Source organism: Convolutriloba macropyga, chromosome 2, assembly GCF_964194025.1.
Source record: "Convolutriloba macropyga chromosome 2, txConMacr16.3, whole genome shotgun sequence".
In the NCBI taxonomy this organism is placed as follows: Eukaryota; Metazoa; Xenacoelomorpha; order Acoela; family Convolutidae; genus Convolutriloba; species Convolutriloba macropyga.
The window spans coordinates 45,931,345-45,944,640 of NC_134469.1; the positions used below are offsets into that span (position 1 = coordinate 45,931,345).

The 13,296-nt window shown below is 34.2% G+C and overlaps 1 protein-coding gene across 1 annotated transcript in view; it reads left to right on the forward strand.

Moving 5' to 3' along the window:
• Window positions 1–12,158, forward strand: part of LOC142358703 (uncharacterized) — a 389,942-nt gene extending 377,784 nt beyond the window's left edge. The window contains exon 29 of the mRNA XM_075410229.1: window positions 10,782–12,158. Within this exon, the coding sequence (XP_075266344.1) occupies window positions 10,782–10,976 (195 nt within the window). The 3' untranslated portion in view covers window positions 10,977–12,158. The remainder of the gene's footprint in view (window positions 1–10,781) is intronic.
• The last annotated feature ends 1,138 nt before the right edge of the window (window positions 12,159–13,296 follow it).

Here is a 13,296-nt window from a genome sequence, read left to right on the forward strand (position 1 = left end):
ATCACTCCTCCAGCTACATTCTTAAGCGGAAGTTTCTGTTCAGTTTTTATGTAGTCTTCCAAGGTTAATAAAGCTCAACTGAATAATAAAGTCTGAAAAACGTATAAAGATTTTGGTATTGAAACTAAACGGTTGTTTTTTTTGGCGTGAAATTTTAAGAACAATTCTTAAACCGTTTTTTATTAGATAAAGTCCACGTCAATTGAATACCTTTTACTGTCTGTATCCTATTTTACTTTCGGCTCTCTATTGGGTATGTTTTTTCTGAACATTTTAAAACATTATGGGTTCAAGTTTAATGATAGGGCAACCAGATGCATCTAATATTTTTTTTACTAGAGATAGAGTATGAGCAAACCTTTAATTTGACAGTTTTGAAATTTAAAAAGAAATAATGGCTGTGGTCATTTTATCGCATCAGGTCTATGTTTTAGTAGTCCTTCAAGTGCTTAGTGTGCTGAAGTTTTACTGGGAAGGCCGTAGCTTAAGGTTTAAGGTCATTTTTCGAAATTTTTGTTGGACCAGTCTATAATTGAGGCTGGTTTAAGTTGATAAAGGTCTTTTTTAAGACATAAATACTTTTTTGACCTTTTTAATACGATTTATTTTGGTACTCCAAACAAAAACACGCGCAAATTTATACTAATTTTCTTAATTTTAAAGTTTTTTTGAATTTTTGTCATTTGAGGTTTTTCAGCCCTAGATGTTAAAAAACCTCCTCTAATGTTTTATAATGTTCTAATGCATAGATTTTAGATGTAGTGGATAGTTTTTCAATATTGTTTATCAAGATTTTTCAAGATCACGAACTTGAGCAATTTAAAAATAAAGATTTTCAATTTCAAGTTTTTTGAATATTTCTGATTTTTTTCTGGCACCATTGGTCAAGTTAACTTTTCTAGGGTCTGATAACAGGTTGCTGCATAGCTTTTAGTGCCAATAAAAGGGTGTTCCTTTATTGCATCCTGCGTAGAGTCCAGATGTAATGGAATCTTCTTCAAGATTTTAATATCACGAATTTAAGCAATTTTTTAAAAAATTTTTTTGCAGTTTTTCAAGCTTTTGAATTTTTATTCCGACAGCAGGGGCCTAGGTGCCTCTTCTAAAATTTGATAATAGGTTACTGCATAGCTTCTAGTGGAATTTAGATCTAGATAGTCTCTTAATTGATATCCCGAATTTAATTGTTTTTTTTTAAAATAAAACTTTAATTTTTTCGAGTTTTTTTTGAAATTTTTTGAGCAGCAAGTTTTTCTGGCGCCTTGGGCCCAGTAACCTCCTCTAGAAGTGGATAATAGGTTTGTGCATAGTTGCTAGAGGTAATGGATTGGTTCTCAATATTTTAAAAAAAAACTAGTTTGAGCAGTTTTTGATAAAATCTAATTTTTCCCTAAAAGACTTATCATGTTCCGAACTTATTGATCTTTATGTGCCAGTGAAACTGTTTAAGTTTTGAAATAGGGTTACTGGATAGTCTCTGGTGAAAATGAAATTGATCTGGAAATATTAAAATCACTAATTTCAGCAAGATTTTAAAGTTTGCAAATGTTACATTACAGAACTCCAGAGATAGAAATTGGTTTTGAACATTTTCACTGCATATCCGGAATTGTTTCTTTTAAATTTTCCACTTTTTAGTTTTTCTATAAGATTTAATTACTATCAAGGCTAGAAATTAGAAATTGCAGAGTCGAATCTCATCATTGAAAATATTGCAGCTCTCTCTCTCTCTCTCTCTGTCTTTGTCGGCTGGTGTTTCTTTCCTTCTTTCTGCTTCACGTTTTCTCTCTCTCAAAATCTCGTCCTCCCTCTCTCTCTTTCACCCTCTTTCTCTCTCATTCCTTAACTCTTTTGTTGCGGCTGCTGTTATTTGGCGTGGTGTCATCATATATTAACCTCTATAACCCTAAATTTTAGAAGAAATTTTTGATCTTATTTTTTTAATCATTAAGGACCTAACTAGCACTTTTTAGGAAATCATTGTTAATTGCTCTCAAACGAAATTTTTACCAACTATATTAGTCCTGTTGGTATTTTTCGCTTGACCGATTTTTCGTCTGACCCATTTGGCTTTTCCTCCTCAGAAACGGGATAAAGAGGTAGCGCCAAGTGGGAATTAGGTTCTCTTAGAGCCTTTCAGCTCACTAGTCTCCAAATCTGCGATTCGAAGAAAGTATTTTGAAAACTTATACTTATGATATGAAGGGCGGTTTCATTTCAGTTTACTATAAAACCTTTCAAGCTTAATAAAGCTCAACTAAATAATGAAGTCTGGAAAACGTAAGGATTCTGGTACTGAACCTACACGGTTGTGTGAATTTTTGGCGCAATGTTTTAAAAAACAATTCTTAAACGTTTTTTTATTAGATAGATTCTAACTCTGTTCAATACCTGTTACCTATTTCACTTTCGGCTCTCTGTTGGGTATGTTTTTTTCTGAACATTTTAAAACATTATGGGTTCAAGTTTAACGATAGGGCAACCAGATGCATCTAAAATTTTTTTACTAGAGATAGAGTATGAGCAAACCTTTAATTTGAGTTTTGAAATTTGGCTGTGGTCATTTTATCGCTTCAGGTCTATGTTTTAGTAGTCCTTCAAGTGCTTAGTGTGCTGAAGTTTTACTGGGAAGGCCGTAGCTTAAGCTTTAAGGTCATTTTTCGAAATTTTTGTTGGACCAGTTTAAAATTGAGACTGGTTTAAGTTGATAAAGGTCTTTTTTAAGAGATAAATACTTTTTTGACCTTTTTAGTACTATTTGTTTTGGTACTCCAAACAAAAACACGCAAATTTATACTAATTTTCTTAATTTTCAAGTTTTTTTGAATTTCTGTCTTGAGGTTTTTCAGCCCCAGATGTTAAGGAACTTCCTCTAATGTTTCATAATGTTCTACTGCATAGTTTTTTGATGTAATGGATTGTTTTTCAAGAATGTTTATCAAGATTTTTCTAGATCACGAACTTGAGCAATTTATAAATAAAGATTTCTTGAATATTTCTGATTTTTTTCTGGCACCATTAGTCAAGGTAACTCCTCTAGGGTCTGATAACAGTTTGCTGCATAGCTTTTAGTGCCAATAAAACGGTTTTCCTTTATTGCATCCTGCGTAGAGTCCAGATGTAATGGAATCTTCTTCAAGATTTTAATATCACGAATTTAAGCAATTTTTTAAAAAATTTTTTTGCAGTTTTTCAAGCTTTTGAATTTTTATTCCGACAGCAGGGGCCTAGGTGCCTCTTCTAAAATTTGATAATAGGTTACTGCATTTGATAATAGCTTCTAGTGGAATTTAGATCTAGATAGTCTCTTAATTGATATCCCGAATTTAATTGTTTTTTTTTAAAATAAAACTTTAATTTTTTCGAGTTTTTTTGAAATTTTTTCAGCAGCAAGTTTTTCTGGCGCCTTGGGCCCTGTAACCTCCTCTAGAAGTGGATAATAGGTTTGTGCATAGTTGCTAGAGGTAATGGATTGGTTCTCAATATTTAAAAAAAACTAGTTTGAGCCGTTTTTGATAAAATCTAATTTTTCCCTAAAAGACATCATGTTCCGAACTTATCGATCTTCATGTGCCAGTGAAACTGTTTAAGTTTTGAAATAGGGTTACTGGATAGTCTCTGGGGAAAATGAAATTGATCTGGAAGTGTTAAAATCACGAATTTCAGCAAGGTTTTAAAATTTGCAATTGTTACCTTACAGAACTCCAGAGATAGAAAATGGTTTTGAACATTTTCACTGCAAATCCAGAATTGTTTCTTTTAAATTTTGCACTTTTTAGTTTTTCTATAAGATTTAATTACTATCAAGGCTAGAAATTAGAAATTGCAGAGTCGAATCTCATCATTGAAAATATTGCAGCTCTCTCTCTCTCTCTCTCTCTGTCTTTGTCGGCTGGTGTTTCTTTCCTTCTTTCTGCTTCACGTTTTCTCTCTCTCAAAATCTCGTCCTCCCTCTCTCTCTTTCACCCTCTTTCTCTCTCATTCCTTAACTCTTTTGTTGCGGCTGCTGTTATTTGGCGTGGTGTCATCATATATTAACCTCTATAACCCTAAATTTTAGAAGAAATTTTTGATCTTATTTTTTTAATCATTAAGGACCTAACTAGCACTTTTTAGGAAATCATTGTTAATTGCTCTCAAACGAAATTTTTACCAACTATATTAGTCCTGTTGGTATTTTTCGCTTGACCGATTTTTCGTCTGACCCATTTGGCTTTTCCTCCTCAGAAACGGGATAAAGAGGTAGCGCCAAGTGGGAATTAGGTTCTCTTAGAGCCTTTCAGCTCACTAGTCTCCAAATCTGCGATTCGAAGAAAGTATTTTGAAAACTTATACTTATGATATGAAGGGCGGTTTCATTTCAGTTTACTATAAAACCTTTCAAGCTTAATAAAGCTCAACTAAATAATGAAGTCTGGAAAACGTAAGGATTCTGGTACTGAACCTACACGGTTGTGTGAATTTTTGGCGCAATGTTTTAAAAAACAATTCTTAAACGTTTTTTTATTAGATAGATTCTAACTCTGTTCAATACCTGTTACCTATTTCACTTTCGGCTCTCTGTTGGGTATGTTTTTTTCTGAACATTTTAAAACATTATGGGTTCAAGTTTAACGATAGGGCAACCAGATGCATCTAAAATTTTTTTACTAGAGATAGAGTATGAGCAAACCTTTAATTTGAGTTTTGAAATTTGGCTGTGGTCATTTTATCGCTTCAGGTCTATGTTTTAGTAGTCCTTCAAGTGCTTAGTGTGCTGAAGTTTTACTGGGAAGGCCGTAGCTTAAGCTTTAAGGTCATTTTTCGAAATTTTTGTTGGACCAGTTTAAAATTGAGACTGGTTTAAGTTGATAAAGGTCTTTTTTAAGAGATAAATACTTTTTTGACCTTTTTAGTACTATTTGTTTTGGTACTCCAAACAAAAACACGCAAATTTATACTAATTTTCTTAATTTTCAAGTTTTTTTGAATTTCTGTCTTGAGGTTTTTCAGCCCCAGATGTTAAGGAACTTCCTCTAATGTTTCATAATGTTCTACTGCATAGTTTTTTGATGTAATGGATTGTTTTTCAAGAATGTTTATCAAGATTTTTCTAGATCACGAACTTGAGCAATTTATAAATAAAGATTTCTTGAATATTTCTGATTTTTTTCTGGCACCATTAGTCAAGGTAACTCCTCTAGGGTCTGATAACAGTTTGCTGCATAGCTTTTAGTGCCAATAAAACGGTTTTCCTTTATTGCATCCTGCGTAGAGTCCAGATGTAATGGAATCTTCTTCAAGATTTTAATATCACGAATTTAAGCAATTTTTTAAAAAATTTTTTTGCAGTTTTTCAAGCTTTTGAATTTTTATTCCGACAGCAGGGGCCTAGGTGCCTCTTCTAAAATTTGATAATAGGTTACTGCATTTGATAATAGCTTCTAGTGGAATTTAGATCTAGATAGTCTCTTAATTGATATCCCGAATTTAATTGTTTTTTTTTAAAATAAAACTTTAATTTTTTCGAGTTTTTTTGAAATTTTTTCAGCAGCAAGTTTTTCTGGCGCCTTGGGCCCTGTAACCTCCTCTAGAAGTGGATAATAGGTTTGTGCATAGTTGCTAGAGGTAATGGATTGGTTCTCAATATTTAAAAAAAACTAGTTTGAGCCGTTTTTGATAAAATCTAATTTTTCCCTAAAAGACATCATGTTCCGAACTTATCGATCTTCATGTGCCAATGAAACTGTTTAAGTTTTGAAATAGGGTTACTGGATAGTCTCTGGGGAAAATGAAATTGATCTGGAAGTGTTAAAATCACGAATTTCAGCAAGGTTTTAAAATTTGCAATTGTTACCTTACAGAACTCCAGAGATAGAAAATGGTTTTGAACATTTTCACTGCAAATCCAGAATTGTTTCTTTTAAATTTTGCACTTTTTAGTTTTTCTATAAGATTTAATTACTATCAAGGCTAGAAATTAGAAATTGCAGAGTCGAATCTCATCATTGAAAATATTGCAGCTCTCTCTCTCTCTCTCTGTCTTTGTCGGCTGGGGTTTCTTTCCTTCTTTCTGCTTCACGTTTTCTCTCTCTCAAAATCTCGTTCTCCCTCTCTCTCTCTCACCCTCTGTCTCTCTCTTTCCTTAACTCTTTTGTTGCGGCTGCTGTTATTTGGCGTGGTGTCATCATCTATTAACCTCGATAACCCTGAATTTTAGAAGAAATTTTTGATCTTATTTTTTTAATCATTAAGGACCTAACTAGCACTTTTTAGGAAATCATTGTTAATTGCTCTCAAACGAAATTTTTACCAACTATATTAGTCCTGTTGGTATTTTTCGCTTGACCGATTTTTCGTCTGACCCATTTGGCTTTTCCTCCTCAGAAACGGGATAAAGAGGTAGCGCCAAGTGGGAATTAGGTTCTCTTAGAGCCTTTCAGCTCACTAGTCTCCAAATCTGCGATTCGAAGAAAGTATTTTGAAAACTTATACTTATGATATGAAGGGCGGTTTCATTTCAGTTTACTATAAAACCTTTCAAGCTTAATAAAGCTCAACTAAATAATGAAGTCTGGAAAACGTAAGGATTCTGGTACTGAACCTACACGGTTGTGTGAATTTTTGGCGCAATGTTTTAAAAAACAATTCTTAAACGTTTTTTTATTAGATAGATTCTAACTCTGTTCAATACCTGTTACCTATTTCACTTTCGGCTCTCTGTTGGGTATGTTTTTTTCTGAACATTTTAAAACATTATGGGTTCAAGTTTAACGATAGGGCAACCAGATGCATCTAAAATTTTTTTACTAGAGATAGAGTATGAGCAAACCTTTAATTTGAGTTTTGAAATTTGGCTGTGGTCATTTTATCGCTTCAGGTCTATGTTTTAGTAGTCCTTCAAGTGCTTAGTGTGCTGAAGTTTTACTGGGAAGGCCGTAGCTTAAGCTTTAAGGTCATTTTTCGAAATTTTTGTTGGACCAGTTTAAAATTGAGACTGGTTTAAGTTGATAAAGGTCTTTTTTAAGAGATAAATACTTTTTTGACCTTTTTAGTACTATTTGTTTTGGTACTCCAAACAAAAACACGCAAATTTATACTAATTTTCTTAATTTTCAAGTTTTTTTGAATTTCTGTCTTGAGGTTTTTCAGCCCCAGATGTTAAGGAACTTCCTCTAATGTTTCATAATGTTCTACTGCATAGTTTTTTGATGTAATGGATTGTTTTTCAAGAATGTTTATCAAGATTTTTCTAGATCACGAACTTGAGCAATTTATAAATAAAGATTTCTTGAATATTTCTGATTTTTTTCTGGCACCATTAGTCAAGGTAACTCCTCTAGGGTCTGATAACAGTTTGCTGCATAGCTTTTAGTGCCAATAAAACGGTTTTCCTTTATTGCATCCTGCGTAGAGTCCAGATGTAATGGAATCTTCTTCAAGATTTTAATATCACGAATTTAAGCAATTTTTTAAAAAATTTTTTTGCAGTTTTTCAAGCTTTTGAATTTTTATTCCGACAGCAGGGGCCTAGGTGCCTCTTCTAAAATTTGATAATAGGTTACTGCATTTGATAATAGCTTCTAGTGGAATTTAGATCTAGATAGTCTCTTAATTGATATCCCGAATTTAATTGTTTTTTTTTAAAATAAAACTTTAATTTTTTCGAGTTTTTTTGAAATTTTTTCAGCAGCAAGTTTTTCTGGCGCCTTGGGCCCTGTAACCTCCTCTAGAAGTGGATAATAGGTTTGTGCATAGTTGCTAGAGGTAATGGATTGGTTCTCAATATTTAAAAAAAACTAGTTTGAGCCGTTTTTGATAAAATCTAATTTTTCCCTAAAAGACATCATGTTCCGAACTTATCGATCTTCATGTGCCAGTGAAACTGTTTAAGTTTTGAAATAGGGTTACTGGATAGTCTCTGGGGAAAATGAAATTGATCTGGAAGTGTTAAAATCACGAATTTCAGCAAGGTTTTAAAATTTGCAATTGTTACCTTACAGAACTCCAGAGATAGAAAATGGTTTTGAACATTTTCACTGCAAATCCAGAATTGTTTCTTTTAAATTTTGCACTTTTTAGTTTTTCTATAAGATTTAATTACTATCAAGGCTAGAAATTAGAAATTGCAGAGTCGAATCTCATCATTGAAAATATTGCAGCTCTCTCTCTCTCTCTCTCTCTGTCTTTGTCGGCTGGGGTTTCTTTCCTTCTTTCTGCTTCACGTTTTCTCTCTCTCAAAATCTCGTTCTCCCTCTCTCTCTCACCCTCTGTCTCTCTCTTTCCTTAACTCTTTTGTTGCGGCTGCTGTTATTTGGCGTGGTGTCATCATCTATTAACCTCGATAACCCTGAATTTTAGAAGAAATTTATGATCCTATTTTTTTTAATCATTAAGGACCTAACTAGCACTTTTTAGGAAATCATTGTTAATTGCTCTCAAACGAAATTTTTACCAACTATGTTAGTCCTGTTGGTCTTTTTTATGCGATTTTTCGCTTGACCGATTTTTCGTCTGACCCATTTGGCTTTTCCTCCTCAGAAACGGGATAAAGAGGTAGCGCCAAGTGGGAATTAGGTTCTCTTAGAGCCTTTCAACTCACTAGTCTCCAAATCTGCGATTCAAAGAAAGTATTTTGAAAACTTTTACTTATGATATGAAGGGCGGTTTCATTTCAGTTTACTATAAATCCTTTCAAGCTTAATAAAGCTCAACTAAATAATGAAGTCTGGAAAACGTAAGGATTCTGGTATTGAAACTACACGGTTGTGTGAATTTTTGGCGCAATGTTTTAAGAAACAATTCTTAAACGTTTTTTTATTAGATAGATTCTACCTCTCTTCAATACCTGTTACCTATTTCACTTTCGGCTCTGTTGGGTATGTTCTTTTGAACATTTTAAAACATTGTTGGTTCAAGTTTAATGATAGGGCAATAAGATGCATCTAAGAAACTTATCGATTTACGAGAGATAGAGTATGAGCAAACATTAAATGAGTATGAGTTGTTGACTTTTTAAAAGAAAAAATGGCTGTGGTAATTTTATGTCTAAAGATGTTTTGATGAATAGGCAACAGGTCTACGAAGTTTCGCTGCTAACAGCGACAATCTGCCAACCATGGCTACATTGAGTTAAAATTTTGAGCCTGTAAGCGATTTATTTATTAGCCGCGATGCGATAGCTACTATTTTTGGGGATATCGTGTTTTCATAGGATTACGAAGTTCATAGCAATTATTGTAAACGTGTGTGTCTTCTTTATGCAAATTTTTCACTCGACAATTTTGAGCTTTTCCTCTAGAACAGTCTTTGACTTCTCAAGTAAGTGACTTTTTCACCTTTTCGTTCTTCATTTTTGAGTGATCTCTATTGCTCCGAAGTAAAGAGTGTTGCTAATATAAAATCGGTTGAGGAATAGCAGAGGTAAGTGATTTGTAGCGCAGTGGTTAGTGCTTGTGGCTGAGGATTGGGAGGTCAGTGGTTTGAATCACGGCGCGGGAAAGGTTTTTAGCACCCATAAAGAAAAATTGATCTAGTCTACAGCCCCTGAATTAAATTTCCTCGCCTGTTGTTCAAGAGCAATTCTTCCATTTGTCGGTTTGTTTTTTTTAATTTGTCGTCTTCATTGATGATTCTTGCAATCATTGATTTTTTGTCCATTTCAATGACTTTACTGCTCTGCAGTTAAAATCTGGGGGCGTGAAGTCATTTTTTCTGCTTTTAGTCAGTTGGGTGACTTAACTACGAAAAAAAATTGCTGAACTTACTTAATGAACTTTGAATTTTTTGAACATTAGCTATTTAAAGGTCAATAGTGTGCATCTAAATAGCGCCAAACGTATGTGCCCTAATTTTTGATTATTAGAGTCTTGAGTTTTTGATTTCGAATATGAATTTTGAAAACGCTCTAATAGGATCTTTTCCTTATAGAGCATATGTGTCATAAAAATGACACCGAATCTAACCCAAACACTCTAGTGGTCTATTAAAGGACTGATGGTCAATCTGTCTATCATATCTTTTTCAATTTATGGAAGGCCACAAGCGTCTTTCGCGGCTTTTTTTTCCGTCAGCTGCCGGCTATTTTCGAAAATTTGAACCGTTCATATTTGTATTCTGTTTGTGTAAGTCCCTTTACTGTCATGGGCACAATCTTTATATAATGCATAGCGAAGGCATTGATACAAACAAAGTTCACATCAAATGAATCGACATAATTTATTGATTTGCTCTCGACGGAAGTTTGTAGCAATCATTTTAGTCCTGTGGTGTTTTTATAGCAATTTTTCTCGAACGCTTTTTCGGTGCCAGGGCAATATACCCAATGCCATTTTACCCAGTGCATTTTGATTTTTTTTTCAATAATCTGACTACAAATTAGCAGTCGCTATTACACGTATGCTTCAGTGGCCCTCGGAACTTTATATGAAACTATCACAACCGAACATGTGATTAAATTATCCGCTCGCGTATGATAAAACATGCGTGCAACAGTGACGGCTAATTTGTAGTAGGATTATCGAACGAAAATATCAAAGTATATGGGATTGGGTATATTGCCATGTAACTGATTTTTCGTCTGACCCTTTCGACTGTCATTCTCCAAAATGAGATGAAAGGTAATTCCCGGAGGACACTAAGTTCTCTTGGAGCCTTTCGGCTGAATAGTATACGATTCACCAAAACTGGGGACGTAAGTTTATGGAGTGAAAGGCTGTTTGTAGAGTTTGGCCCCCCAAAAAATGATCTATTATCTGACTGTGATATTTTTTAATGATTAGGTTTTTCGTGTTGTGTTCTAGGTAACGGTGTGGGGTGATTATGGTCGAATGGAACGAAAGTGCTTCATGGGAGTCGCTCAGATCAATCTCGACAAGCTCAATCTTTCCAGCATGGTGATTGGCTGGTACAAATTATTCACTAGTTCCTCATTGGTCGAGCAACCCAAAAGTGGCGCCACACAACTACAGTCAATGTCACAACTAGCCAACTTTTGACCTCGTTCATCGACTATTTCATGCTCCGGGCTCGCGACCTCCGTCCCGATCAACTTGTCTCTGCTCTCTCTATTTAGACTAAATAACCTATCAACAAATTGGCGAATCTGCAGCGAGGGTGTACAAGAAAGACTTGACCAATCAAATATTGCGCACTTAAGTATAATTGTTCTCCAATTGTTGTCGCTCTGTGCAATAAATAAAATGACACAAACTGCGCAAGTTGACCTGAAATGACGGACGACCAATCAATCATTCCAATAATTATAAATAAAGACTATTAGTTAGCCTGCTTTCTTACTTTTATATTATATCTATGATCTGTTCAACTAACTAACTCGGTCTCTCTTGTGCGGTGGCGGAGACTATACTCACTTTTCTTTCTACTGGTGAGGAACAAATGAATACTTACTCAATTCGAATTTTTACTGAAAGGAAATTTGGTAATTGTAATTTAACGAATATTATTTCATCATTTCCCCAATTCTGGCAATCAATCAATCAATTGATAACTGCCCAGCGTTCAGTTTGTTTGTTACTGTTCTTGATTTATTCCACTATTTTGAGCTCATTAACCAAATTATTACAAGTAATTTAGATCTATTTTTAGACCCCTCCTCTCTCTCTCTCTCTCTCTCTCTCTTTCTCTACCTACAGTGTCTCAAGCGAATATTTCATGATGGCAACTAATTGAATCGAACTGCTTTGGTGCTAAACGTATGTATAATCTTTGTATATTATGGATGGGTTATCATGTTATTTAAACCACGAGCGTACTTTTTATGGTCATTGAATAACCTTTTATCAACTCCTTCGTTCATTGGTCAGCAACCTTCCATGCTACAATACAATCATTCTTCCGTAGAAATAAGAGCAAGTTGCTGAGTCTGAGCTGATTGGTGTTTGTTTTGACGTTGGTTCCAAAGCATATAATATCACAAAATAACTTTCGATGTATACAACTCGCATATGTATATTTTTGCATCCGATCTTCTATTCTGTTCCGAAACAAATTAGAATAATACCAGCTTCGAGTTAATTTCGGTTTCTCTACAATCGATCCTCATGTAAAATATAATGCTGTTGTAAATGATCATGATCTCTTTATGAAACATGCGAATGCCAAATACGTACAGTTCACTTACGCCTCCTCGAATTGTATTATTTTTCTTTCCTTTTTAACCTCAATCATGACAGTTCCGAATAAAATGGACAAGTTTGAACAGCCAAGCTGCAATGCAGAGAATGTCTCATTCAATTTGAGGAAAGTTTGCATTGAAACAAAAGTTAAAATGATCTCATCAAAAGTTTTCAAATTAGTGTCAGACAAAGTTCTCAGATAAAGAAGTCGCTTCTGTTCTTCTGTTTGCTGTTTGCATTAGGGCTGCATGTTTATGGTCCAAATAGACTTTTATATGAAGGGACTTGTTATCAAACGTGCTTTACTTTAAGTAAATGAGCTATTATTAATTTCTATGGAAAAAAGTTTGAAGCAACTTTCATAGTCGTGTGTGTTGGTTTTTATGCAGCATTTTTTCTCCTCAATAGTGACCTTTCAACCTTTTTTATGAGCTTTTGAGTTCTGCCGGCTCTCATTTGCAATTTGAAGCAGCTCTAAACAAAAAGGCACATGAAAAATGCGTTGAATGTGGTTTATTTGTACAATTTATACCTTTTTAGTGGCTTTTAGTGGGCTTTGATAACATACATAATGGTAGCCAAAATTTAAGTACACTTGACAATTTTTAAAACCGTATTAAAAATTTGAGCTTTTCCGTGTGCGCCCACCCATTTTAGTGGGCTCAAATTATTTGCAACCCCCGAGACGCTCGTGCCATATTTGATGTTATTAGATCTACAAGTGCCATTAGATCTAAACAATAATTTACTATTTAATGCCACGTGCTCTGTATAGGCGAGAGAGAGATCCGAAAAAGCAATTGAAAAATTTTATGTTCAAATTGATTCAAAATTAGATTTTTTCACAGTTGCTAACAGATAGTTTCTAGCTTGCCGATGTTTCGCCTAGTAGCTGTTATACAACTGTTGGCTCTATTAAATCATTTGTCAGTAGATTGACAACAGATTTCTTTTGACTGTTTCCGTTTAGTTCTGTTGACTGCCTGATATGGAACTCTACTGAGTTGGCATCTTCTTTTTTATAGCTGCGAAGCTGTAAGCTGAGCGTAGCTATATTGCGGTGCTCTTGGTTTTTTTTTGTTTCGTCGTCTGACGCTCTTTTTTCGTTTTACATTTGTTCACACAGCAAAGCTGAAAAAGTCAAATTTTCTGAATGACTTCTTCCTCTCACTAGCGGCAT